Genomic DNA, 27875 nt, shown 5'->3' with positions numbered 1-27875 from the left:
TGGCCCAAAGTCACCCAGCTGGCTTTCTTGCCTAAGGTGGGACTAGAACTCACAGCCACTTGTTGATTGGCCCAAAGTCACCCAGCTGGCTTTCTTGCCTAAGGAGGGACTAGAACTCACAGCCACCTGTTGATTGGCCCAGAGTCACCCAGCTGGCTTTCAGGCCTAAGACAGGACTAGAATTCACAGTCACCTGCCGATTGGCCTGAAGTTACCCACCTGGCTTTCATACTTGAGACTAGAACTCACCATCTCCTGGTGATTGGCCCAAAGTCACCCAACCAGCTTTGATGCCTAAGGCAGAACTAGAACTTACCATCTCCTAGTTTCCAGTCTGGTGCCTTAAATCAAATCCATCCTCAATTTTCAAATTAAACCGCCTCCAAATAATTTATATTTTTTAAACCCCCAATTTTTGCAATCCCAGTTTTGCTTTGAACCGGGATCTCGAGAGTCATATTTTGATCGCTGTTTCAAGACTTCCCATCCTTTGGTTTAACATGTCGGGGCCCTGCCCCTGAAAAGGCCGTCGGTATGGTTTGTTCTAGAATTCTAGAGTTGGAACCTTCCAGATTGTCCCATAGGAGAAATGGGGTTACCGTATCTTTTGGAATATAAGACGCACACCACCCACCCAAAGGGTGAAAATTTGGGTGCGTCTTATAAACTGAATACAGCATACTTTGGCTTCCCGAAACCCCGCCCCTCGCATCCGTGACCTGACAAAAGCGCGAACGTTATAAGCGCGCCGACAACACCGCGGCGCTAAAACCGCGATGTCAAAAGCGTGCCGACAACAGCGCGCCGACAGAAGCGCGATTTAATTTAAGGTAAGATTTACAGTTAGGTTTAGGGTTAGGTTTAGGGTTAGGTTTAGGGTTACGTTACAGCGCGCTTCTGTCGGCGCGCTTTTGTCGCCGCGCTTTAGGGCTAATTAGTCGCTCATTCGTCGCGTGGTTTTGTCACCGCGCTTTAGACACCGCGGTTTAGTCAGGTGCGCTTTTGTTGTGCGCGCATTTGTGGTGGAACCGTCGCATCCCGTTTTTTTGCAAAAACGGATGCGCAGAGGGTTTGGGAGGCCTGCAGAGTGCTCCTGGGGGCCGGGGAGGGCAAAAACTTTTTTTTTTAATTACCTATTGAAAACCTTGGTGGTTCGTATACTCCTGTGCGTCTTATAGTCTGAAAAATATGGTACTTACGCATCCATAACCTCACAAGTGTTTGGAGAGATGATTGAATTCCCGGGAAGAAAGGCTCAAAAAATAAGATTACCGGAGTCCCGCATTTCTGGACTGACGAGAAACGCAACACTAATGTCTTCTCCTCTGTTTTCTTCTGTTTCGGCCAGATCCCTTGGAGCTATTCAAGAAATATCCAGCTTCAACTTCAAGGATTTGTCAAACTCGTCAGCTGTGAAAACTCCAAGAAATTCAAACTCCCCCATTCAGACCAGCACCCCGGTCAGCCCCGGTTAGTCAAGGGTTTGTGGAAGTAGTAACAGTATAGTCATAATACGGGGGGGGGGGGGGGGGGGGGGGGAGGGGAACGGGAGGGACCCTTCAAAGTTGGGAGAATTGGGGCTCAGCTTCAGTCTTTGCCATTTCCAGGGTCTACATTCTTAGAAAGCTGCAGAACAATGTGTTGCGTAAGAGAGGCATGTTACAACAGCACAGAGGTCTCAAACTTAGTAACTTTAAGATGGGTGGACTTCCACTCCCAGAATCCCCCAGCCAGCCTGCTTTAAGATAGGTGGGCTTCCACTCCCAGAATTCCCCAGCCAGCATGCTTTAAGAGGGGTGGACTTCCACTCCCAGAATTCCCCAGCCAGCATGCTTTAAGAGGGGTGGACTTCCACTCCCAGAATCCTCCAGCCAGCATGCTTTAAGAGGGGAGGACTTCCACTCCCAGAATTCCCCAGCCAGCATGCTTTAAGAGGGGTGGGCTTCCACTCCCAGAATCCCCCAGCCAGCCTGCTTTAAGAGGGGTGGGCTTCCACTCCCAGAATTCCCCAGCCATCATGCTTTAAGAGGGGTGGACTTCCACTCCCAGAATCCCCCCAGCCAGCATGCTTTAAGAGGGGTGGACTTCCACTCCCAGAATCCTCCAGCCAGCATGCTTTAAGAGGAATGGACTTCCACTCCCAGAATTCCTCAGCCATCATTCTTTAAGAGAGGTGGACTTCCACTCCCAGAATTCCCCAGCCAGCATGCTTTAAGAGGGGTGGACTTCCACTCCCAGAATCCCCCAGCCAGCATGCTTTAAGAAGGAAGGACTTCAACTCCCAGAATTCCCCAGCCAGCATGCTTTAAGAGGGGAGGACTTCCACTCCCAGAATCCCCCAACCAGCATGCTTTAAGATGAGTGGAGGTCAGCATGTTGGCTGGGGAATTCTGGGAGTGGAAGTCCACACAACCTCAAGTTGCTGAGTGACACTGCCATAGAAGTTTTGATCTTCTTGCGCTCCAGGAAGTAGACAAGTGTCCATGCGTAGATGCGCTTTGCCACTTGTGTATCCTGGACCAGGGTTGAGAGTTCGAGGTTCCCTCCTGCAGTGGTTCACCTCTTGGGCAGTGGTGAAATCTATTTTTTTTTTTTGCCACCAGTTCTGTGGGTGTGGCTTGGTGGTGGCGGTGGGGGTCATGTGACTGGGTGGGCGTGGCCAACTTTTTTGACTTTGTAAAGTATTTTTTTCCCGCTAGTAAAAAAAAAGTGAGCCGCGCAATTGTTCGGAAGCTCTTTTTCTACTTTTTAAAGCATTTTTTTTCCCTGCCAGTTCGGGCGAATATGCAGGGAAACAAATGCTTTAAAAAGCATGGAAAAAGCTTCCAAAAATCACGTGGCTCACATCTGATGCGCACGATCCTCGTGAGCTTTTTTTTTTTTTTTTTTTTAACTACCGGTTCGCAGAACCGACGATAATCATCCCTGCTGGGAGGATTTCTCCCCTGCTCTTGGGGTTAGGTAGATGGGCAAATGAAAAATTTCTGCAGGATTCGCTTTCCTGTGAAGTGTCCTTCTGTAGGACTTAGAGATAAACCATCACAGCAAAGATATTTAGAGAGTCCCTGGAAAGCTGCTGCTTAAAGAACATTTGGGGACTAAGATGAGCACAATGAAGGTGCGTAGGGTGTATACATTCAGTTTTGGTCGCCACGATGTAGAAAAGATGCGGAGACTCTGGGAAGAGTGCAGAGAAGAGCAACCAAGAGGATTAGGGGACTGGAGGCTAAAACATAGGAAGAACGGTTGCAGGAACTGGGTATGTCTAGTTTAATGAAAAGAAGGACCAGGGGAGACACGATAGCAGTCTTCCGATATCTCAGGGGTTGCCACAAAGAAGATTTGGGAGTCAAGCTATTCTTCAAGGCACCTGATGAGGGTAGAACAAGAAGCAATGGGTGGAAACTAATCAAGGAGAGGAGCAACTTAGAACTGAGGAGGAATTTCCTGACAGTGAGAACAATTAATCAGTGGAACAGAAGTTGCCTCCAGAAGTTGTGAATTTAAGAAGATGCTGGATAGGCATTTGTCTGGAACGGTATAGGGTTTCCTGCCTAGGCAGGGGGTTGGACTAGAAGACCTCCAAGGTCCCTTCAACTCTGCTATTGTATTGTATTATACAGAGAAATGTCTACAGAGGTTCTCCATCATCCGGGTCATGGTTGTCCCAAAGGTGCTTTTTTCAAGAGACAACTGGATTTTCTGTTTGTTTTTTTCTTTGAAAACGTTTCGCTTCTCATCCAAGAAGCTTCCACAGTTCTGACGGCATGGTGGGGAAGGGGAAGGATTGATACTCCGTGCAGGCAGCTGGTCATTTGCATCCTTTCAGAGGGTCGTTGAGGCCACTGGGAGGTTTGTCTGCGTCCTCAGGGTCACCTGAGTGGTGCAAATGGGTGTGGACCCTTGTTGGAACTGCCCGAAAAGACTGTTTGTAGAAGGCTCCACATCCATTTGACCCTGAGGACAGAGATAAACCTCCAAGTGGCCTCAACGACCCTCTAAAAGGATGCAAATGACCAGTTGTCTGCAAAAGGGTATGTCTCTGTGGCAGCCCCTCAGAGGGTCATCTGTAAGTCATCTAGCCCAACCCTCCACTCAGGCAGGAGACCCTCCACCATTTCCGACAAATGGCAGTCCAGTCTCTTCTTGAAAGCCTCCAGGGATGAAGCTCCCACAACCTCCGAAGGCAACTTCTGTTCCATGGGTTGATTGTTCTCACTGTCAGGAAATTCCTCCTTATTTCCAGGTTGAATCTCTCCTTGTTCAGTTTCCATCCATTCTTCCTTGTCTGGACTTCAGGTACCTTGGAGAATAGCTTGACCCTTTCTCCTCTCTGTGGCAGTCGCTCAAATATTGGAAGACTGCTATCCTGTCTCCCCTGGTCCTTCTCTTCCCTAGACTGGCCATGCCCAGTTCCTGCAACCATTTGTTGTGTGTTTTAGCTTCCAGGCCTTTGATAATCTTAGATGGATTCAGATTAACGGAGTTGGAAGGGACCTTGCAGGTCATCTAGTCCAACCCCCAGCCAAGCAGAAGACCCTACACCATTTCTGACAGATGGCAGTCCAGTCTCTTCTTGAAAGCTTTCAGGGATGAAGCTCCCACAACTTCTGAAGGCAACTTCTGTTCCATGGGTTGATTGTTCTCACTGTCAGGAAATTCCTCCTTATTTCCAGGTTGAATCTCTCCTCGGTCAGTTTCCATCCTTTAGTCCTTGTCTGGTCTTTGGGTGCTTTGGAAAATAGCTTGACCCCCTCCCCCTCCTCTCTGTGGCTGCCACTCAAATATTGGATCATTGCTGTCATGTCTCCCCTGATCCTTCTCTTCCTAGACTAGCCAGGCCCAGTTCCTGCAACCGTCCATCGTGTGTTTTAACCTCCAGTCCCCTCATCATCCTGGTTGCTCTTCTCTGCCCTCTTTCTAGAGTCTCAACATCTGTTTTATGGTGTGGTGACCACAACTGGATGCAGGACTCTGGGTGTGGCCTTACTAAGGCTTTATAGAGTGATGTTAGTACCTCTCTTGATCTTGATTGTATCCCTCTGTTAATGCAATTTAGGATTGCATTGACTTTTTTGGCTACCGCTGAACACGACTGGCTCATATTGAGCTGGTTGTCCACTAAGACTCCAAGAAAGATGCATTGAGATTCGTTTTTAAGGATACCAAATTACTTCCACATCTCTAAAAAGCTTTTACAAATATTTACCTCCCTCCCCCACCCGAACCCATCTCCCCCACCCAACCTCCCCCCCCCCCCGACTTCCCAGAGCAAATACAGGCTATAAATTTTTAACAATCATATTCTAAAATAAACTAAAAAAACCTTGGCTTCATCTTTCATTTGTGTTTTAACTCTTCTTTTGTTAAGCTAACTCTAAACAAATTATATCATTCCTTGCTTTTTCAATGATAAGCTATCTGGAATTTCTTAGTCGCGTATTTATTTATTTATTTATTTATCCACATAATATTTTTATTTCCATTTCATTCTATACAATCACATGTTTACTGTGCATAACCGGAGCATGTAACATTGAGTAATAAACACAGCCTTCACTTATATAGAAATGCCCTCTACAATACAAACCCAATATACCTCCTTGGCCCACCCATACACCCTCTTTCAACCCCCTCCAACTTTCATTCTTCCTTCTTACATACCCCTCTACTACCTACTTCCCCTCCCCCTCTATCACTCCTCTCTTCATCCATTCCCTCCCTCCCTTCTCCTCCTCCTCCTCTCTCTCACCCTCTCCACCCTCCTTCTTCTTTCGCTCAACTCCTCCCTTCGGTTTACTTCTATTACCTTCCAATATATTCAGCTTGTTCTATTTTAACACTAACATTAAAAAGCCACAGTATACAAGTGCAATCATGTACTTTAGAATTTAACACATATTATATTTCCCCCCTCCCCCTAAAAAACCCCCCTCCCTTCCCTCCCCCCCGACTTCCCAGAGCCCATACACGGTATAACTTTTTAACAATCACAGTCTAAAAGGTCTCTACATTGAGCTCAGCTTCTTACTGTTACCCAAATTTTAAACAATTTAAGTTATTACTGATGTTAAGCATAAGCTATCTGGAGTTTCTTAGTCCCATATTTACTTTGTGTATAATCAATCCATTTTTCCAGTCTCGTTTATATCTCTCGTTTGAATGTTCTTTGAGATATGCTGAAATTTTTGCCATTTCAGCTAGGTTTATAACTTTCAGAGTCCATTCTTGAATTGTAGGCAAGCGTTTCTTCTTCCATTTATTTATTTTGAATATAGTCAGCACATATCGGCAGCACATATACTAAAATTGGAACGATACAGAGAAGTCAGTTACTGCTATTAAGCCTGGTTTCACCCAGTTTATATCTGTACTTTTGGGGGTTTTTTCTTGCCTAAGTGTAAGACTTTCCTCTTCTCTACGTTGAATTTCAATGAATCTTCTCTTTCTGAACATCTGGCAGTAATTTATAATCCCTCTCCCCTCCAAGAGGTGAACCAAAAGGAGCTATTTAGAACTCGTTTGAATAAATTGTGTGTGGGAGGGAAAAAAAAGGACGGATTAAAAAACTCGTTCCATTCTCTCTCTCTCTCTCTTTCTTTTCTTTTCTCAGTGAATCCACCCCCGAAATTTTCCTCCACCGTCACGAAATACAAGGATTATTGTGTGATGACGATAGATACCTCTTGTTGGGCCATGCACGACGTTTCCTTGTTGGGAGTCACTACGTTTCCCGCACCTTGTGAAACAAGGGTGATGATAGAAGAGGCACCTCCTGCCCCACTTCCATCATTCGGCCTCGTACAGCATGTAAGTGGATTCAGGAAATCACACAAATAGAAGGGAATAGAATTGGAAGGGACCTTGGAGGTCTACTAGTCCAACCCCCTACTTAGGCAGGAAACTCTACGCCGCTTCAGAAAATTTGGTTACCCAATCTCTTCTTCAAAACTTTCAGTGTTGGAGCATTCACAATTAATTCCACTGATTCATCGTTCTGACTGTCAGGAAATTCCTCCTCAGTTCTAAGTTGCTTCTCTCCTTGATTAGTTTCCACCCATTGCTTCTTGTTCTGCCCTCAGGTGCCTTGGAGAATAGCTTGACTCCCTCTTCTTTGTGGCAGCCCCTGAGATATTGGAAGGCTGCTATCCTGTCTCCCCGGGTCCTTCTTTTCATTCAACTAGACATGCACAGTTCCTGCAACTGTTAAGCGTTGTTACGTGTGGATTGCTTATTTCGTATCCTATGACTATGACTGAATGTTCTATTATTTGTGATGATTGTATTTTTAAGATTATCCTCATGATATGGGCCTCTAGGTGGCGCTCTCCGCTCACAATCAGGAGGCTGTGAGTTCCATCCTAAGTAGAGGCAAATATTTCTCTCTCTGGGCACAATGAGAATATAATGGCTGAACAAAACTCCGCAATGGGGACAGGAAGGGCATCGGGCCAGTAAAACACTCAGCTTCATTCAGTTGCCCCAACTCCACTCCGCAAGGGATTATGGGGTCGTTAAATGATGATGGTTTAGTGACCATTCCGTTAACACGGCACTGAAAAAGTTACTTATGCGCAGTCCTCACACTTACGACCATCATAGCATTCCCAAAGGAGCATGTGATCAAAATGTATGATGTTTATGACCATTGCAGTGTCCCGGGGTCATGTCATTCCCTTTTGCGACCTTCTCAGGGGGCTTCTGACAAGCATGGGGAAAACTGGATTCACTTAATAACGACCTGCTTCGCTTAACAACTAGCAGTGATTTGCTTAAGAACCGTGGGAGAAAAAGGTTGAAACATTGGGTGCGACTCACTTAACGACTTCCTTGCTTAGCAATGGGAACTCTGGTCCCAATTGCGGTCCTAAGTCGAGGATAAGGCAAATATTTCTCTCTCTGGGCACAATGAGAATATATATATCTGCTGAAGAAAACTCCCCCTTGGCGACAGGGAAGGGCATCCGGCCATTAAAACACCCATGCACCAATCAATTGCCCAGACTTCACCCCGCAAGGGATTATGGGGTTATTGAAAGAGGATGATCATGATATAGATTCACTTGTTGCTCGTACGTATACGGAGAGCTTCTGCACCGGAGGCGAATTCCAAACACGCTTAGCCGATCAAGAATATTCTGTTGTATTCTTTGCTGCAGGGGGAGAAGGAATTAGAGCAGTGTTTCTCAACCTTGGCAACTTGAAGATGTCCGGACTTCAATTCCCAGAATTCCCCAGCCAGCATTCGCTGGCTGGGGAATTCTGGGAGTTGAAGTCCGGACATCTTCAAGTTGCCAAGGTTGAGAAACACTGAATTAGAGGAATTGTAGATCAAGGCGCTGTCCCTGGTCACCTCCCTCCTCTTTCAATGGACAGCTCAGCCAGACGGTGCTTAATCAGCTCATTAAGAGTGGCTAAGGGAAGGAAGGATAAATTATTGAAAAGATTTTGCTTCTTAAGAGTCTCTTCCTCCCCCCCCCCCAAAAAAAAACGGTTTTGGCTTGTGTGCGTGAGAACCAGACAAATTCCCCGGAGAAATTGTAAAATAGCATAGAATAACAAGAGTTGGAAGGGACCTCGGAGGTCTTCTAGTCCAACCCCCTGCTCAGGCATGAGACCCTCCGACTCTGTTAAAAAGACCACTATCATGTTACACACACACACACACACAGTCCTATTATATCTTATTTTTCATCTTGGCACTTTTTTTAAAATTGAAAATTTTAGGGAAAAAAAACTTTTACAAATGTTTACCACCACCACCCCTGCCCTCCCCATCCGAACCCCACCCCACCCCAACCTCTTCCCCCACCCTGACTTCCCAGAACAAATACAGGGTATAAATCTTTAACAAAGATGTTCTAAAATAAACTTAAAGATAGTATCATCTTTCATTTGAGCTTCAACTCCTCTTTGCTAGGCTAACTCTAAACAGATTATGTCATTCCTTGTTTCTCCAATCATAAACTATCTGGAATTTCTTAGTCCCGTATTTATTTTGACTATAATCAATCCATCTTCTCCCACTCCAGTTTATATCTCTCATCTGAGTGGTCCTTGAGATATGCTGATATTTTAGCCATCTCTGCTAGGTTTGTTACTTTTAATGTCCATTCTTGAATAGTAGGCAAGTCTTCAAGGTGCTACTTGTCACCCATAAAGCCCTTCATGGTAGTGGATCTGGGTACTTGAGAGACCGCCTACTGCCAATTACCTCCATGCGACCTATTAGATCTCATCGATTAGGCCTCCTCCGAGTTCCATCTGCCGGTCAATGCCGACTGGCAACTACGCGAGGAGAGCCTTCTCGGTGGTAGCTCCGACCCTGTGGAACGATCTCCCCGTGGAGATTCGTACCCTCACCACCCTCCAGACCTTCCGCACAGCCCTCAGAATCTGGCTATCTCGTCAGGCCTGGGGCTAAAGATTGTGTCCCCACCCGAATGGTATGAATGTTGTGTTTTTAATTATGTATTGTCTTATATGTTAAAAAGTTTGTCTCCCCCTCCCTCTTGGATTGTGAGCCGCCCTGAGTCCCCCAGGGAAAAAGGGCGGCATATAAATAAACTTCTATCTATCTATATCTATCTTCCTTTTTCCAGTATTGCGCCACCAACAGCCTCGCTGCCGTTATTAAGTTCAAAATCAAATCAATCATCTTAGCACTTTTAATTGGGTTAGCTATTGGTACCGATGTCCCTCTCTATCTCTACAGCTTTGCCACGATTACAGGTAGCCCTCAACATACGGCCACGATTTGATCCCCAAATTTCTGTCGCTAAGTGAGAGAGGGAAGTGAATTCTGCCCCCGTTGGGAAGCGAACCCTGCGCTCGCGAAGTCAGTAACGCGGTGGTTAAGCGATTCCGGCTTTCTCCCCGTTGACTTTGTCAGAAGGGGGACCCCAAGACCTTAGGGAAAACACAACTGGCACAAGTACATGCCAGTTGCCAAGCCAGGTGGGTGAATTAAGAGCCGAGGTGGCGCAGTGGTTAGAGTGCAGTACTGCAGGCCACTTCAGCTGACTGTTATCTGCAGTTCGGCTGTTCAAATCTCACCGGCTCAGGGTTGACTCAGCCTTCCATCCTTCCGAGGTGGGTGAAATGAGGACCCGGATTGTTGTTGGGGGCAATATGCTGACTCTGTAAAACCGCTTAGAGAGGGCTGAAAGCCCTATGAAGCGGTATATAAGTCTAATTGCTATAATTGCTATAATTTTGGTCACGAGGGGAAAAGGCATGTCGCTTTTTTTCACTGCCGCTGCCGTGACTTCGAGCGGTCACTAAAGAGATCGTTGTAAGTCGAGGGACTGCCTCTATCCAGGCAAGCCCAGCCGTTAAGCTACCAGGCGACCAGCTTGTCAAAAAGAATAGCCAAAAGGATTATTTTTGAAAAAAAATGCGTTTTAAAGGCTTTTTGAAGGCAAAAATTTCCCCTCGGATACAATTTAAAGGAGCTCGTCTCCGCAAACAGCCTTCGGTTAGTTAAATAATATTGTCTGAGGCACTCAGCCTCCCACACGGGGTGTAAAAAAAGGTAATTGGTACAATATTCTTTCCATTAGTAGCTGTTTTATCCGTTATCAGGCACTTAAGGCCTTTTACAACCTATGGCAAAATACGTTCCGGTGAAAGAACAAGATTGAACCTGCCAAGTTGTTGCGGGGTTTTGTTTTTTTTAAGCTCAGGAAATAAAAAGTTACAACCAGGCGCAATTGACTGTGTAGGAAGCCTAGTTTTCCCCGTGGCAAAAGGATGGGATTTCAAAGAGGAGCAATTTGCCAACCGGGCGGGTAATTGTGTGGCTCTGGGCAGACACGGACACGCAGACACACAAACGGACAACACACATTTTCCCAGTTGAAGGTACATTTTCAGGCCGTAGTGAAATTCAAAGATTTTTCTCGACCGGTTCTGTGGGCGTGGCTCGGCGAGCATGTGACCGGAGTGGGTGTGGCTTGGTGAGCATGTGACCAGGGTGGGTGTGGCTTGGTGAGCATGTGACCGGGTGGGCGTGGCTGCACAACTGACTCGTACACAATGCAGAAGCAAACTGGAATTCACGCCAAACGCCCCCTGCAACAAGCAGGAACCTCACGGAGTCGCCGAGAGCCCAAAATTCAACTGTCCCACTTGACACAAAAATCACACAAAAGCTGCACAACTGATGCATCACACACAATGCAGAAGCAGCTGGGGCTTCTCACCAAAGGTCCCCTGCGACAAGCAGGAAGCTCGTAGACCATCAGGCACAGCTGATCGTCGGAACTTAAAAAAAAACTTTTTATAGCATTTTTATTTTTTACTACCGGTTCGGGCGAATGGTAGCATTTTTTTTACTACTGGTTCGGGCAAACTTGCCCCAACCCGTAGCATTTCACTGCTGATTTGAGGAGCCTCTGACCTCAATCTGGGGTCTCCATCTAAGACAGTCTAAAAGCCAGACAGAAGTTTTCCCAGGTGGAAATGGTGGGTTTGAGAGTTGAGACCGGAAATAGACAAAACTTCTCGTTGTGGTTTGTGTGGAAGTTAGTTAACCTAGAAGGCTGCAGAATTCTCCTCTTCCTCCTCTTCTCCTTCCCCTCTTCCTTTTTGTCCTTCTTTTCTTTCTCTTTTTCTCTTCTTCCTCTCCTTTCTGTCTTCATCCTTCCTCTTTTTCTTTTTTTCCCTCTCCCATTTCTTCTTCCTCTTTTTTTCCTCCTCCTACTGCCTTTTTCCCCTTCTCTTCCTCTTTTTCTTCTTTCCTCCTTCTCCTGTTCTTCTCCTCATCCTTTCTCTCTCCCTTCTCTTTTTTCCCCTCTCTCTTTTCTTTCTCTTCTCTTTGCCGCCTGCTTCTTTTTCCTTCCTCCTCCTTTTCCCTCATCTTCCTATTCTCCTTTTCCCCCTTCTCCATTTTTCTTCTTCTTTCCTTTCCTTTTTTCCTCTCCTCTCTTCCACCTCCTGCTTCCCCTCTTTTTCTGTTTCTCTTCCTCCTATTCTTCTCTTCCTCTTCTCCTCTTTTCTTCCTCTTCTTCCTCTCCTGTCCTCCACCTCCTACTTCTCTTTTTCTGTTTCTCCTCCTTTTCTTCCTTCTCCTCTTCCTCTTCCTCCTCTTCTTCTCTTTTTCCTCTTCTTTCTTTTCCTCCTCTTCTTCCTCCTTTGCTTCCTCTTCCTCATCCTACTCTTCCTCCTCTTTTTCCTCTTTCTCTTTTTCCTCTTTCTCTTTCTCCTCTTTCTCTTTCTCTTTCCTCTTCTTCTCTTCCTCCTCTTTCTTCCTCCTCTGCTTCCTCTTCCTCATCCTCTTCCACCTCTTCCTCTTTTCTTCCCTTTTCTCCTCCTTCCTAGCCAAGCCAATCCCAGTGTTGAAAAGGCTGCTACTCACAGCACAGTGAGGGCAGGGATGGGGATGTACAATCCATTGTGTCAGGCATCCCTCGGAGGTACGTTGGTGTTAGGTAAGCTCCCCGTTGGGAGAGCGAGTACGTTCAGAGAAGTGTTGCAAGATTTGTGTTGGAGAACACACAAATCAGCATACAGAGACACTGCAGTTTAAACAGGCTTTTGCTTTCGTGGAAATAGAGGTATCAGAGTCCATCAAACAGTCCAAGTCATACACGGATAAGACAATCAGTCATCAATGTCTTTCAGTTACAGGATAATCCAAATAACATAGTCAAGTATCATATAATCAGTTCAGTACTTAAAGTTTGCTTGCAAAACTTACAATAGCTCACGGCACTTTCTAACAGCCAGCTTCCAAAACACTCAGATCAGATCAGCCCAGCATCTAACAAACAGAGAGCTAACAGTCATTCTGGCTCCCTCTTATGGCCGATTGAGGAAAAACAGCAACCAATCACATTTTTACAGTATGATTTAAAGAAACAGGTACAGCATTGCTATATGATTTATATATTGCCAACCCAACAGTTAGATTATATTCCTAACAGTTGGACTCCGTAAAGGGAGCTGAAGCCCTGAGCATCCAAGGGCACCAGGTTGGAGAAAGCAATTCAAGTGCCTCCCCCCCCCCCAGTTCAAATGTTTAATTCTGCACTTTTTATGTTGTTTTTTTCAGGACGGTAACCTTTGGCTCCCCATCTCGAATCTGGCAGAACCAGGAATGGAGATTCCTCCTGCTCAGCAAAACCCACCCAAAGAGGTAGGTTGAGGTCCTGCAAACGTGTCCCAAGTGATCCAAGATACCTACAGTTAGTCCTCGGACCTACAACCGCACTGGAGCCCCAAATTTCCATCATGAAGCTAAGCGAGACCGTTGTTAAGCGAGGTTCGCCCCATTCTGCGATCTTTCCTGCCGCAGTTGTTAAGTGAATCACTGCCGTCGTTAAGATAGCCATATGGTTGTTAAGTGAATCTGGCTTCCCCATTGGCTCTCCTTGTCAGAGCACGTGACCCTGGGCGACACTGCAACAGTCATAATTACGTGCCAGTTGCCAAGCGTCTGAATTTTGATCACGTGACCTGGCGGGTGCTGGCAGCGGGCGTAAGTGTGAAATCCGATCCTGCCCCTTTTCCCAGTGCTGTTGTAACTTCAAGTGGTCGCTAAACGAATCATCGTCAGTCGGGGACTCCTGTACTTTGAAAGGGGGAAATCTAATCCTTTTTTCTCAATTCACCATTCGCGCTTCAAATCACATCACCAGGGGCTGTGTCCGAACTCCTGGTGGTTTTCTAAAGCGACTAGTCCTCAGTGTTAAGATTTCTGTGCCGTACCTCTTTCTAGGCAGCATCTCAGAAAGGAGAGCCAAAAAAATATTGGATAAAAATATATACATGGCTAGAGGAGATGATACAACAGCATATTGATCTGAAACCTGAATTATTTTTGTGGTGGATTTTACCAGAAACTTCATAGTAAAGAACCATGTATATTTGATAATTCACGTAATAACTGCAGCTAGAATTGTATTTACATAAAATTGGACAGATGAAGAGACCCCTTATGGACGAGAAGATGATTAGGAAAATGTTAGAATGTGCAGAAACAAATAGCTTAACACTTGAAATTAGAGAGAAGGACCAATGTGATTATTATAACGTATGGGAATTATTTTATCGATGGCTAGAGAATAAATATGAAAAGTGGGAAAAAAGTGGGGTGAAATAGAGAAAATGTTTTAACAAAGTTAAAATGAGAAGAGGACTGTTACAGTATTAGGTATGGCATATATTAGTATTAAAGTTAAGAATAGGTAAAATAATAAATATGGCTGTAAATTGTAATTGCTATCGTATAAAATATTTGCACAAACTGTTTGCACCAAGACAACACACCGTTTAGTGGAAGATGATGTTTGAATCAAAAATTTAAAAAAATTAAAAAGAAAAAGGAACGAGAGGAAAAAATCAGGAAAACCTTGTGGTGGGTTTTCACGTTGCAAAAGTGTTTAGAATGGAATAGAATAGAATAGAATAGAATAGAATACAATAGCAGAGTTGGAAGGGACCTTGGAGGTCTTCTAGTCCAACCCCCTGCCTAGGCAGGAAAACCCTATACCGTTTCAGACAAATGGCTATCCAGGATCTTCTTAAAGACTCCCAGTGTTGGGGCATTCACAACTTCTGGAGGCAACTTCTGTTCCACTGATTAATTGTTCTCACTGTCAGGAAATTCCTCCTCAGTTCTAAGTTGCTTCTCTCCTTGATTAGTTTCCACCCATCGCTTCTTGTTCTACCCTCAGGTGCTTTGGAGAATAGTTTGACTCCCTCTTCTTTGGGGCAACCCCTGAGATATTGGAAGACTGCTATCATGTCTCCCCTGGTCCTTCTTTTCATTAAACTAGACATACCCAGTTCCTGCAACCGTTCTTCCTATGTTTTAGCCTTAACACAATAAGAGTTGGAAGGGACCTTGGAGGTCTTCTAGTCCAACCCTCTGATCAAGCAGGAGACACTATTCCATTCCAGACAAATGGCTGTCCAGCATCTTCTTAAAGACTCCCAGTGTTGGGGCATCCACAACCTCTGGAGGCAACTTCTGTTCCACTGATTAATTGTTCTAACTGTCAGGAAATTTCTTCTTAACTCTAAGTTGCTTCTCTTCTTGATTAGTTTCCACCCATTGCTTCTTGTTCTACCCTCAGGTGCTTTGGAGAATAGCTTGACTCCCTATTTTTTGGGGCAACCCCTGAAGATATTGGAAGACTGATATCATGTCTCCCCTGGTCCTTCTTTTCATTCAACTGGACATCCCCAGTTCCTGCAACCGTTCCTCATATGTTTTAGTCTCCAGTCCCCTAATCATCTTTGCTGCTCTTCTCTGCAGTGTTTCTATTTAGTTTGTATTCTGCCATTTACATTTTAATTATGTCTGATATATGATGAGGAATAAATAATTAACCAGAAGCAGTTCCTATCTTTTTATGTCCACAGAAGGATGGCAGTTTTAATTTTTAATCATTTGGTTACGATGTCGTTTTGTCTCTTCGTGCGGGTTCTGTTTTTAACTTCATACCACAGAAAACCAGTTTTTCATCTTTAAAAACTCTTGACGTCCAGGTAGCGCTCGAACTTATGACCACAGCTGACCCCAAAATTTCCGCTGCTAACCAAGACAGTTCAGGGAGTTTTGCCCCGTTTGACGACCTTCCTTGCCACCGTTGTTAAGGGAATCATCGCAGTCATTAAGTGGTTGTTAAAGTGGATTGGGCTTCGCCCATAATGTTGCTTGTCACAAAACGGGGATCGCGTGACCCCGGGAACACTGCAACCGTCGTAAATACGAATCAATTGGTAAGCGTCCGAATTTTTGATCTCGTGACCACAGGGGGGATGCTGAACGGTCATAAGTGTGAAAAATGGTACTGTCACCTTTTCAATGGCGTTGTAGCTTTGAACGGTCGCTAAACAGACCATCGTAAGTCGAGGAGTACCTGTATTGTTACATTTCAGGCTTTTTTCCCTAAATTTTGTACGGCTGCAGTCCCGAATCCTCCAGCAAATAACAGATGCAGAGGGAGTGGGGATTGTATTTAGTTTTCTATTTTACTCTTTACGTTTTAATTGTTTCTGACAGATGAGGAATGAATAAATAATCAGCCAGGAGCCCTTCCCCAATCTTTTTATGTGCACCTAAGGATTGCAATTTAATTTTAATCGTTTTGTTATTAGATCATTTTCTATTTTTACTTCCTACCGCAGAGTCTCAGTTTTAATATTAAAAACCCCTGTGTAAACCGCTCTAGCATTTTAATTGCACCCTGCTCTACTCGTACACAAGCTGGTAGGTTTATAATACAATAATACAATAGCAGAGTGGGAAGGGACCTTGGAGGTCTTCTAGTCCAACCCCCTGCCTAGGCAGGAAACCCTATACCGTTTCAGACAAATGGCTATCCAGCATCTTCTTAAAGACTCCCAGTGTGCAGGTAGGCGCCGAGTTACAACCACAATCGGGCCCGAAATTTGCGTTGTTAAGCAAAACGCATTTGTTGAGTGTGCTTGCCTTATTTTACGACTCTTCTGGCTACCGTTGTTAAGCGAATCCCTGTCATCGTTAAGTTAGTCACACGGTTGTTAAGTGAATCTGGCTCTCCCCCCTTGGCTTTCCTTGTCAGAAGGTTGCAAGAGGGGATCGCATGGCCCTGGGGACACAGCAGCCGTCATATACGTGAGTCAGCTGCCAAACGGCTGATTTCTGATCACGTGACCACGGGGATGATGCAACGGTCGTAAGTGTGATACATGGTCACAAGTCACTTTTTTTTTCAGTGCCGTTGTAACTTCCAACGGTCCCTAAAACGAACTGTTGTAAGTTGAGGACTACCTGAAGGTGGTAGAATCCATTGACTCGCCCATAGGCTTGGTGGCCGCGATTGAAATTGTTGTGCAGGTAGTCCTCAATGTACGACCGATTTGTCGCTTAACAGCCGTTGGAAATTACAATAAGCTCTAAACTTCTGGGAAGCATAAAATATACCACACAGACACACAAATATGATGTTTTGTGTACTTGGCAACTGGCTCACATTTGCAACCAGTTGCAACGTCTGAGAGCGACACACACACCCCCTCCAGCACTGATGATGTTACCTAATTGGGTAATGAAATGTCTGCAAGAAAACCAATCAAGCTCAGAGACCATCCAGGACTTCCCAGTTCTCCTCCTCCCCTCCCTCCCACTCCTCCTCCTTTACTCTATCAAACCCCACTCCCTTCTAACACTGATGAAGTTACCTAACTGGGTAATGAAATGCCTGCAAGAAAACCACCCAGCTCAGAGAGCACCAAGACTCCGCAGTTCTCCTCCTCCTCCTCCTCCTCCTCCTCCTCCTCCTCCTCTCCTCCTTCTCCTCCTCCTCCTCCTCCAACTCCTCCTCCTTCTCCTCCTTCTCCTCCTCCTCCTTCTCCTCCTCCTCCTTCTCCTCCTCCTCCTCCTCCAACTCCTCCTCCTTCTCCTCCTCCTTCTCCTCCTCCAACTCCTCCTCCTTCTCCTCCTTCTCCTCCTCCTCCTCTCTCTCTCCTCCTTCTCCTCCTCCTCCTCCTCCAACTCCTCCACCTCCTTCTCCTCCTCCTCCTCTCCTCCTCCTCTTCCAACTCCTCCTCCTTCTCCTCCTCCTCCTCCAACTCCTCCTCCTTCTCCTCCTCCTCCTCCAACTCCTCCTCCTTCTCCTCCTCCTCCTCCAACTCCTCCTCCTTCTCCTCCTCCTCCTCCTCCTCCTCCAACTCATCCTTCTCCTCCCTCCTCCTCCTCCTCCTCCTCCTCCTCCTCCTCCTCCTCTCCTCTCCTCCTCCTCCTCCTCCTTCTATTTCTCTCTACAACCCTAATCCCTTCTGGCACTGATGATGTTAGCTAGTTGGGTGTTCTGAGCTAGGCTTCCCAAGATCATGAAGCCGACTCCTCGTCCCAATAAAACCCCTTTTATTTAGATTAAAGAGAATTCCTCTCCAGCAAAGTCCCGGCCAACAGTCTTTCAAGAGATTTCACAACCACAGACCTTTATCAGGCTTGGAGAGCTGCCAGGCCGATATCTTCTAACGCCATGCTGTAGCAGCAATTACTTGGCAAGGAGTCAGGAACGGATCTTCACCCTAATGAATGGAACTCATTGCCTCCTGCAAACTCCACTCCCCTTTCGCTCCTCTTTATTCCCTCTGGGAGGGGCCATTCACCGTCCACCTGTGGTCTTTCTCCCAAGTCGACCCTTGTTCTTTAGCTGTTATCTTCATCTAGCAGCTCTGTGCATGCGCAGATTGGGAACAGGCTCCAGCTGTTCTTCTGCCTCACTGATGTCCGACTCCGAAGGCAGCTGATAACTGTCGGACGGCCCTGGCCCCCTCTCTGCCTCCGACACAGAGCCCCTCGTCAGAGCCTTCCCCAGACTCCAGGACTGGCCCAGGTTCCTCCCCAACCCTCCTCACTATCTGAGTCTGTTAGGAGCTCTCCTGGCAGGCCACAACACTGGGTCATGAAACATCCCTCCTTTCTAGCACTGATGATGTTACCTAGTTGGGTGATGAAATGTCTGCCAGGAAAAGCTCAGAGAGAACCAAGGACTCCACAATCCTCTTCCTTCTCCTCCTCCACAAACCCCTCTCCCTTTTTCAACTGATGACGTTACCTAGCTGGGTCATGAAACGTCTGCAAGGAAAACCACCAATCTCAGAGAGCATCGGGGATCCCACATTTCAACCCTCGGCTCCAAATATTCTCATCTCTCTCTAACGTATTTTGATCTGTGTTTGAATTGCGAGGAGGGGGGGGTTACCAGATCATCCATCCTGCTCCGTGTTAGCTTCCGACTACAGGACCCATCTTCCACTGAGCCCTCATGGAGTGGGCAATAGTTCAATATTTATACCGCCTGACTCTTAACCCAGGGATCATTGAATTCGTTGCTCAAATCTTGTTACGCATCGTCTCTCTCCTGGGAATAAGTCATTTTTTTTTTCTTGATTGGCCCAATTAGAAAATCATTATGGTAGCGAACGGAGCAAGAAATCATTGTCCAAAGCGGACTTCCTCTTTTCTCCTTCCTTGTCGCTTCCGACAGACCACAGTAAATTAAATCACTCTCTTTTATTTCTTTCAATTAAAAGGGGATACGGGAGGTTAATCCCACAGAGAACCATTGTTATGGAGGATTCAATACAATAGCAGAGTTGGAAGGGACCTTGGAGGCCTTCTAGTCCAACCCCCTGCCTAGGCAGGAAACCCTATACCGTTCCAGACAAATGGCTATCCAGCATCTTCTTAAAGACTTCCAGTGTTGGGGCATTCACAACTTCTGGAGGCAAATTCTGTTCCACTGATTAATTGTTCTGACTGTCAGGAAATTTCTCCTCAGTTCTAAGTTGCTTCTCTCCTTGATTAGTTTCCACCCATTGCTTCTTGTTCTGCCTTCAGGTGCTTTGGAGAATAGCTTGACTCCCTCTTCTTTGTGGCAACCCCTGAGATATTGGAAGACTGCTATCATGTCTCCCCTAGTCCTTCTTTTCATTCAACTAGACCTACCCAATTCTGCAACCGTTCTTCATATGTTTTAGTCTCCAGTCCCCTAATCCTCTTTCTTGCTCTTCTCTGCACTCTTTCTAGAGTCTCCGCATCTTTTCTACATCGTGGCGACCAAACTGGATGCCGTATTCCAAGTGTGGCCTTACCAAGGCCTGATAAAGTGGTTCCATATTGTTTCCCTGAAAATAAGACCTCCCTGGATAATAAGCCCAATCGGGCTTCTGAGCGCATGGGCTAAAATAAGCCCTCCCGGAAAATATTGCCACACAGCAGCAGCCATGAGGTGACCACGCTCGCCCCCTCCTGCACCCCGAAAATAATAAGGCCTCCCCGAAAAAAAGGCCAAGCACTTATTTTGGGGGCTCAAAAGAAAATAAGACCCTGTCTTATTTTCGGGGAAACAGGGTATATGTTGGAGTTTGGTGGCCTAATGCAGTGTTTCTCAACCTTGGCAACTTGAAGATGTCCGGACTTCAACTCCCAGAATTCCCCAGCCAGCATTCGCTGGCTGGGGAATTCTGGGAGTTGAAGTCCGGACATCTTCAAGTTGCCAAGGTTGAGAAACACTGCCGTAATGGGTGAAGTAAGACAGCTGTTCAGGTGTTCGTTTCCCCTCAGGGACCGTTTGGTCTAGTGCCGTTATGCCGAACTTATGGTACACGTGGCACACAGAGCCCTCTCTGTGGGTACGTGAGCCGTCGCCCCAGCTCAGGTTCTCTGCGCATGCCGCACATGCCTCCCACCGGCCAGCTGATTTTGGGGTCTCCGCCACGCATGCGTGGGAAGTGGGGCGCACGCGGAAGATATGTGTGAGGCGGGGAGCTCACATGCCTCCCCGCAGCTTGTTTTGGTCTGCAGGAGGCTTCAAAGAGGCCTACTAGGCCCAAAACAGGGCGCCGGGGGAAGGGGGGGGAGCACATTTGCAGGGAGGTGGGGGAAGCGCATGGGGGAGCATGGGGGTCGCGCATGCATGTGCAGGGGGCAGGGCCTATGCGGGGGGTGCTGCGCACGCATTGCATTATGAGTGTGGGTCCTGTCGGCACGCAATGACAAAAAAGATTAGCCTTCACTGGTCTAGCGGTTAAGGGTCCAGGCTACAAAACAGGAGGCGGTGAGTTCTAGTTCCTCCTGCAAGCCAGCTGGGTGACTTTGGTCCAACCACCAGGAGGCGCTGTGATTTCCAGTCCTGCCTTAGGCAGGAAAGCTGCGTGAGTGACTCTGGGTCAATCTTCAGAAGGCTGTGAGTTCTAGTTCTGCCTTAGCCAGGAAAGCCGGCTGGGTGACTTTTAGGCCAGTGCCTCTCTCTCTCTAGCCCAGCCCGCCTCACAGGGTTGTTGTGGTGAGATTAGGGGGAGGAATATCTGTTGGCTGCGCTAGCTGTTTTGAGTAATTTGTTATTGCTGTTGTTGTTATCTCTTTATTTATTAAACCTGAAGCTCAACATGTATTATTGTTGTTGTTATTTATACTCCATTATTTATATAATAATAGGCAGGGGAGGGAGAGAGGGAGGAAAAGGGAAGAAGGAGGGAGGGAAAAAGGAAGAAGGAAGTGGGGGAAGAAAAGGGGAGGAGAAGGGAAGAAGGAAGAGGGAAGGGAAAGGGAAGGAGGAGGGAAGAAGGAAGAGGGAAAGGGAAGGAGGAGGGAAGGAAGAGGAAGAAGGAAGAGAGGAAGGAAAGGGAAGGAGGAAGGAAGGAAAAGGGAAGAAGAGAGAAAGGAAAACAGAAGAAGGAAGAGAAGAAGGAGGAAGGAAGGAAAAGGGAAGAAGGAAGAGGGGAAGGGGGGAGAAGAAGAGGGGAGAAGAGAGAAAGGAAAACAGAATAAGGAAGAGAAGAAGGAGGAAGGAAGGAAAAGGGAAGAAGGAAGAGGGGAAGGAAAAGGGAAGGGGGGAAGAAGGAAGAGGGGAAGGGAAAGAGAAGTAGGATGGAAGGAAAAGGGAAGAAGGAAGAGAGGAAGGAAAAGGGAAGGAGGAAGGAAGGAAAAGGGAAGAAGAGAGAAAGGAAAACAGAAGAAGGAAGAGAAGAAGGAGGAAGGAAGGAAAAGGGAAGAAGAAGAGGGGAAGGAAAAGGGAAGGGGGAAGAAGCAAGAGGAGAAGGGAAAGGGAAGGAGGAGGGAAGGAAAAGGGAAGAAGGAAGAGGGGAAGGAAAAGGGAAGGGGGGAAGAAGCAAGAGGAGAAGGGAAAGAGAGGGAGGAAGGAAGGAAAAGGGAAGTGGAGAGAAAGGAAAACAGAAGAAGGAAGAGAGAAGGAGGAAGGAAGGAAAAGGGAAGAAGGAAGAGGGGAAGGAAAAGGGAAGGGGGGAAGAAGGAAGAGGAGAAGGGAAAGGGAGGGAGGAAGGAAGGAAAAGGGAAGTAGAGAGAAAGGAAAACAGAAGAAGGAAGAGAAGAAGAAGGAAGGAAGGAAAAGGGAAGAAGGAAGAGGGGAAGGAAAAGGGAAGGGGAAGAAGCAAGAGGAGAAGGGAAAGGGAGGGAGGAAGGAAGGAAAAGGGAAGTAGAGAGAAGGAAAACAGAAGAAGGAAGAGAAGAAGGAGGAAGGAAGGAAAAGGGAAGGAGGAAGGAAGGAAAAGGGAAGAAGGAAGAGGGGAAGGAAAAGGGAAGGGGGAAGAAGGAAGAGGGGAAGGGAAAGGGAAGGAGGAGGGAAGAAGGAAGAGAGGAAGGAAAAGGGAAGGAGGAAGGAAGGAAAAGGGAAGAAGAGAGAAAGGAAAACAGAAGAAGGAAGAGAAGAAGGAGGAAAGAAGGAAGAGGGAAGAAGGAAGAGGGGAAGGAAAAGGGAAGGGGGGAAGAAGCAAGAGGAGAAGGGAAAGGGAGGGAGGAAGGAAGGAAAAGGGAAGTAGAGAGAAAGGAAAACAGAAGAAGGAAGAGAAGAAGGAGGAAGGAAGGAAAAGGGAAGGAGGAAGGAAGGAAAAGGGAAGAAGAGAGAAAGGAAACAGAAAGAAGGAAGGAAGAAGGAAGGAAAGAAGGAAAAGGGAAGAAGGAAGAGGGGAAGGAAAAGGAAGGGAGGGAAGAAAACAAGAGGAGAAGGGAAAGGGAAGGAAGAGGGGAAGGAAAAGGGAAGGGGGGAAGAAGCAAGAGGAGAAGGGAAAGGGAGGGAGGAAGGAAGGAATAAGGGAAGTAGAGAGAAAGGAAAACAGAAGAAGGAAGAGAAAAGGAGGAAGGAAGGAAGAGGAAGAAGAAGAGGGGAAGGAAAGGGATGGGGGAAGAAGCAAGAGGAGAAGGGAAAGGGAAGGGAGGAGGGAAGGAAAAGGGAAGAAGGAAGAGGGGAAGGAAAGGGGGGGAAGGGGGAAGAAGCAAGAGGAGAAGGAAAGGGAAGGAGGAGGGAAGAAAAGGGAAGAAGGAAGAGGGGAAGGAAAAGGGAAGGGGGGAAGAAGAAAGAGGAGAAGGGAAAGGGAAGGAGGAGGGAAGGAAAAGGAAGAAGGAAGAGGGGAAGAAAAGGGAAGGGGAGAAGCAAGAGAGAAGGAAAGGGAGGGAGGAAGGAAGGAAAAGGGAAGTAGAGAGAAAGGAAAACAAGAAGGAAGGAAGAAGGAGGAAGGAAGGAAAAGGGAAGAAGGAAGAGGGAAGGAAAGGGAAGGGGGAAGAAGAGAGGGGAAGGGAAAGGAAGGAGGGAATACCACAACATGCTTCTAAATTGATCCCCTGCTCGGTGTTTCTTCCAGGAGATCCGCTGGATTCAAAAACACTGGGGGAAGCCAGAGGAGAAGGAAGCGCCCAGCGCCAGCCAAACAGAGGGCAGCCTGTGGTTGATGGGCAGCGTCTGTCAGGCGGAGGATACAGAAAGGTACGAGAGCCTCTCTCGGACAGGAGGTCACATTCTTCTATGGCTTCTAAAAGCAATTTTCCCCCAAAAATATATATCATTTCTTTTTTAAAAAAATCATTTCACAAATATATATATCTTTTTTTAAAAAAAGAAATCATTTCACAATCAGAATCCAAAGAGAGCTGGAAGGCACCTTGGAGGTCCTCTAGTCCAGCCCCCTGCTCAAGCAGGAGACGCTCTACAATTTGAGGCCACTGGCTGTCCGGTCTCCTCTTAAAAACCTCCAGCAGTGTATTTATTCACATTGTACAGGTAGTCCTCGACTTACAGCCGTTCCCTTTAGCAACCGTTCAGAGTTCGCGACCAATCCGTACACTTGTTACCGTCGTGAAAGTGACTGAAGCCAAACACTGGGCAGGCGGCTCGCACGTACGACGGTTTCCGTCTCCTGCTGTCAAGCGATGGTCTCCTTTGGCCAAGTCAATGGGGAGCCGGGTTCCCTTAACAATCACGCGACTCACTTAACAACCACAGGGATTCACTTAACAACAGTGGCAAGAAAGGCTGCACCCTGGGGCGGAACTTGCTTAACAAAGGTCTTGCTTAGCATCCGAAATATTGGCCATAAATCAGGGAGTCCGTTTAACAATTTGGGCTCAATTGCGGTCATAAATTGAGGACTTGCCTGTATTCTATTCCCACCAGACACAGGCTGCTTCACTGGTATGCCCACTTATGTGTTCTGACACACACACCCCCTCGTCCTACACCAAAGCAAAAGCACGACGAGACAAAGATACTTCAAGGATTTATTAACAAACAGACAAGATGTTGGCAGCAATCCAGCACAGTCCAGACATTGGCAGCAATCCAGCACAGACTAACCTTGGCAGCAATCCAGCCTGCCAAGCTAGCCACGATAGCTTCTCCAGCTCTAGTAAATACGTTGACTCCTTTTATAGTCTGGAGAGGAGCCTAATTACCACCAGCTGAGTGCAAGTATCTCCTGTAACTGCGTAATTGTTCCTTACGCCTATTAGCTCTCCGTTGCTGGGCATCCAGGACCAACTCCCTTGTCTCCTCCCCACTGCTCCAATGCATGACGTCAGGATCACACTCTCTTGTCTCCTGCCGACTGATCCAAGGCTCAAGCGCCTCCTGTTGGCCAACCAGCCTCTCTGCGCCCTGCTCGGAGTCGGAACCCTGTCCAGGGTCCTCCACATCCTCCAGAGCCGACTCGTAGGGGCCCTCCCTATCGGAGTCTGTTTGCAGCTCTAACGGCTCCTGCTGGGCCACAACACTTATGTATCTTTCCTGCGCCAATTTCTCCCTCCCCTCCCTTTTCTCAACTGGCTTTCCTGCTCTAAGCTTCCCCGAAAAGTTGGGGTGCAGTGGGAGAAACTGGAGCCCAGAAACCCCACACAAGACCCCCCCCCCAACCCCTCTGAAACACGTTGGCCTCCAGAGGTTGCAGGTGCCCCATCACTGGGGTTTTTTAAAGAAGAGAGTAGACAGCTCTTGGCCTTGAAATAGTACAGGGCCTGATGGCACACCTGCCAGAGGTGGCATCCAGAGCCATCTCTGAGGGCAAGCGAGCCGTTGCCCGGCTTAGCTCCAGCACATGCACCTCCCGCTGGCCAGCTGATCTTTGGATCTCTGCCGCACACGCAGGAGACATGTGAACATTTGTGGGATGTGTCTGCACATGCGTGGGAGGGAGTGCGCGGGAGTGTGGTCCCAGGAGGTTTCAGGGAGGCCCAAAACAAGGCACGGGGGGGGGGTGCACGCGCGGAGGGGGGGGAAGCATGGGGGAGTGTTCATGCATGCGCAGGTGCGGGGGCACATTGCATTATGGGTATGGGCACGCCGTCGCACACATGCACACGTTTTCAGCACGCAAGGAGGAAAAGGTTAGCCATCCCTGTCATAGAGTCTCTGTTGTGGCCCAGCAGGAGCCGTTGGAGCTGCCACCAGACTCCGACAGCGAGGGGCCCTCTGAGTCGGCTCTGGAGGATGTGGAGGACCCTGGACAGGGTTCCGTCTCCGAGCAGGGCGCAGAGAGGTTGGTTGACCACCAGGAGGCGCCTGAGCCTTGGACCAGTGGGGAGGAGACAAGGGAGAGTGATCCAGACAACCAACAGTGAGTTGTTCCTGGATGCCCGGCACCAAAGAGCTAATAGGCGTCAGGAACAGTTGCGCAGTTACAGGAGGTAATTGCACTCAGCTGGTGGTCATTAGGCTCCTCTCCAGACTATAAAAAGACTGCTTGTGCACACGCCCCTCTTGCAGAAGTCAATGCAGGAACTAATGTCGGAGAACATGATTGTGAGCTTGGTAGGCTGGATTGCTGCCAAGCCTTAACTGTGCCGGTTTGCTGCCAAGGACCTGTCTGTCTGTTAATTAAATGCCGTAACTTATCTTTGGCTCGGAGTGTGTGTTGGTGTGGGACGAGGGGGGGGTCAGAACAGGTCTCCTACTTGAGCAGGGGGCTGGACTAGAAGACCTCCAAGGTCCCTTCCAACTCTGTTATTCTGTTAATTAATCAACCAGGGGGAGTTTTGTATGCTCCATCACTACTGGATGTTTCCAAGAAGAGTCTAGAGTAGTGTTTCTCAACCTTGGCAACTTGAAGATGTCTGGACTTCAAGTCCCAGAATTCCCCAGCCAGCATTCGCTGGCTGGGGAATTCTGGGACTTGAAGTCCAGACATCTTCAAGTTGCCAAGGTGAGAAACACTGGTTCTAGACAGACACCCACTGGTCTTGAAATGGTGCAGGGTCTCCTGCCTCAGCAGGGGGTTAGACTAGAAGACCTCCACGTTCCCTTCCAACTCTGCTATTCTCTGCCATACTTTCGGGGGCAGCCAGGAAGAATCGTTGCCTGCGAGGCACAATCTGTGCTTGCTGCCCATTCAGATTAACCTTGCAAAATCGGGCGGGTTAGCAAATGGCCCTGGATGGGTTTATCCAGGGCCATCAGCTGGAGGGGCGTGGAAATGACAGCCACACCATAACCAGTTGTCTCTCTCTCTCTCTGCCACTGAGTCCGACGGCTGTTGTCCTTGTTCATGGTGTTCCTTTCCTTTTCTTTTTCTTTTTATTTTGCAGAGCTAACTCAAGCCTTGACAAAGTGTTGGAATTTCTTTGTCCGACTGCCGATAGCCACGACATAAATAAGGGCCTGCCAGATGCCATCCAGAGGTAAGGGTTGGGGTTATGCATCCGTCCCCCTTCAAATGCTTCTGCGGGTTGGAAACACCGAGATGAGGGTTTGTCATGTTCCGGGACCTTAAGATGATGGGGACTTCTAAGTCCCAGAATTCCCAGGCCAGGATGCTTTTAAGAGGGATGGATTTCCACTCCCAGAATCCACAGTTAGCATTGTTTTAACAAGAAGGATGGACTTCCACTTCCGGGATTGCCCAGTCAGCAAGCTTTAAGGTGGGTAGACTTCAACTCCCAGAATTCCCTAGCTGGCATCCTTGAAGAGGGGTGGACGTCTTCTCCTGGAATTCCTCGCCCGTCATGATTTAAGAGGGTGGACTTCAGTTCCCAGGATTCCCCAGCCAGCTTGTTTCATAATGGGTGGGCTTCCACTCCCAGAATTCCCCAGCCAGCAGGCTTTAAGAGGGGTGGGCTTCCACTCCCAGAATTCCCCAGCCAGCAGGCTTTAAGAGGGGTGGGCTTCCACTCCCAGAATTCCCCAGCCAGCATGCTTTATGAGGGATGGACTTCCACTCCCAGAATTCCCCAGCCAGCATGCTTTAAGAGGGATGGACTTCCACTCCCAGAATTCCCCAGCCAGCATGCTTTAAGAGGGATGGACTTCCACTCCCCAGAATCCCCCAGCCAGCATGCTTTAAGAGGGATGGACTTCCACTCCCAGAATTACCCAGCTAGAATGCTTTAAGAGGGGTGGGCTTCCACTCCCAGAATTACCCAGCCAGAATGCTTTAAGAGGGGTGGACTTCCACTCCCAGAATCCCCCAGCCAGCATGCTTTAAGAGGGATGGACTTCCACTCCCAGAATTCCCCAGCCAGCATGCTTTAAGAGGGATGGACTTCCACTCCCAGAATTCCCCAGCTAGAATGCTTTAAGAGGGATGGACTTCCACTCCCAGAATTCCCCAGCCAGCATGCTTTAAGAGGGATGGACTTCCACTCCCAGAATTCCCCAGCCAGCATGCTTTAAGAGGGATGGACTTCCACTCCCAGAATTACCCAGCTAGAATGCTTTAAGAGGGTGGACTTCCACTCCCAGAATCCCCCAGCAGGCATGCTTTAAGAGGGATGGACTTCCACTCCCAGAATCCCCCAGCCATCATGCTTTAAGAGGGGTGGGCTTCCACTCCCAGAATCCCCCAGCAGGCATGCTTTATGAGGGATGATCCAGCAGGCTGGCTGGGGAATTCTGGGAATTGAAGTCCACAAATCTTAAAATCACCAAATTTGGCATTTCCTGCATTACACTATGAGAATTAACCACACCTTCCCCTGCAAACAGAATCTCACAAGTCTGAAATATTATTCCTCCTCTCCTTTTTCTTTTACTCTGGAGAAACTCCCCTTCCATGGACTGAGATCATTTTCTATAATGGTTGCTTTATCCGTGACTCGTCCACCTCTCTCCCAAGGCCCTTTTTCAACAATAGCCTTGCAAACACCCAGTAAT

At 47.6% G+C, this 27875-nt stretch overlaps 1 protein-coding gene across 1 annotated transcript in view; it reads left to right on the top strand.

Moving 5' to 3' along the window:
- The window catches only part of TEX14 (testis expressed 14, intercellular bridge forming factor), an 85720-nt gene that overhangs the window by 55504 nt on the left and 2341 nt on the right, over positions 1-27875 (top strand). Inside the window, 5 exon segments of the mRNA XM_087719104.1 lie at positions 1349-1470; positions 6614-6810; positions 13055-13138; positions 23101-23222; positions 26312-26404. Of these exon segments, the coding sequence (XP_087575230.1) occupies positions 1349-1470; positions 6614-6810; positions 13055-13138; positions 23101-23222; positions 26312-26404 (618 nt within the window).

The sequence above is a fragment of the Thamnophis sirtalis genome, unplaced genomic scaffold, assembly GCF_051295495.1.
Source record: "Thamnophis sirtalis isolate CommonGarterSnake01/CBP01778 unplaced genomic scaffold, rThaSir2_p1.2 scaffold_6, whole genome shotgun sequence".
Lineage (NCBI taxonomy): Eukaryota > Metazoa > Chordata > Lepidosauria > Squamata > Natricidae > Thamnophis > Thamnophis sirtalis.
This window is presented reverse-complemented; position numbering and strand designations above follow the sequence as displayed.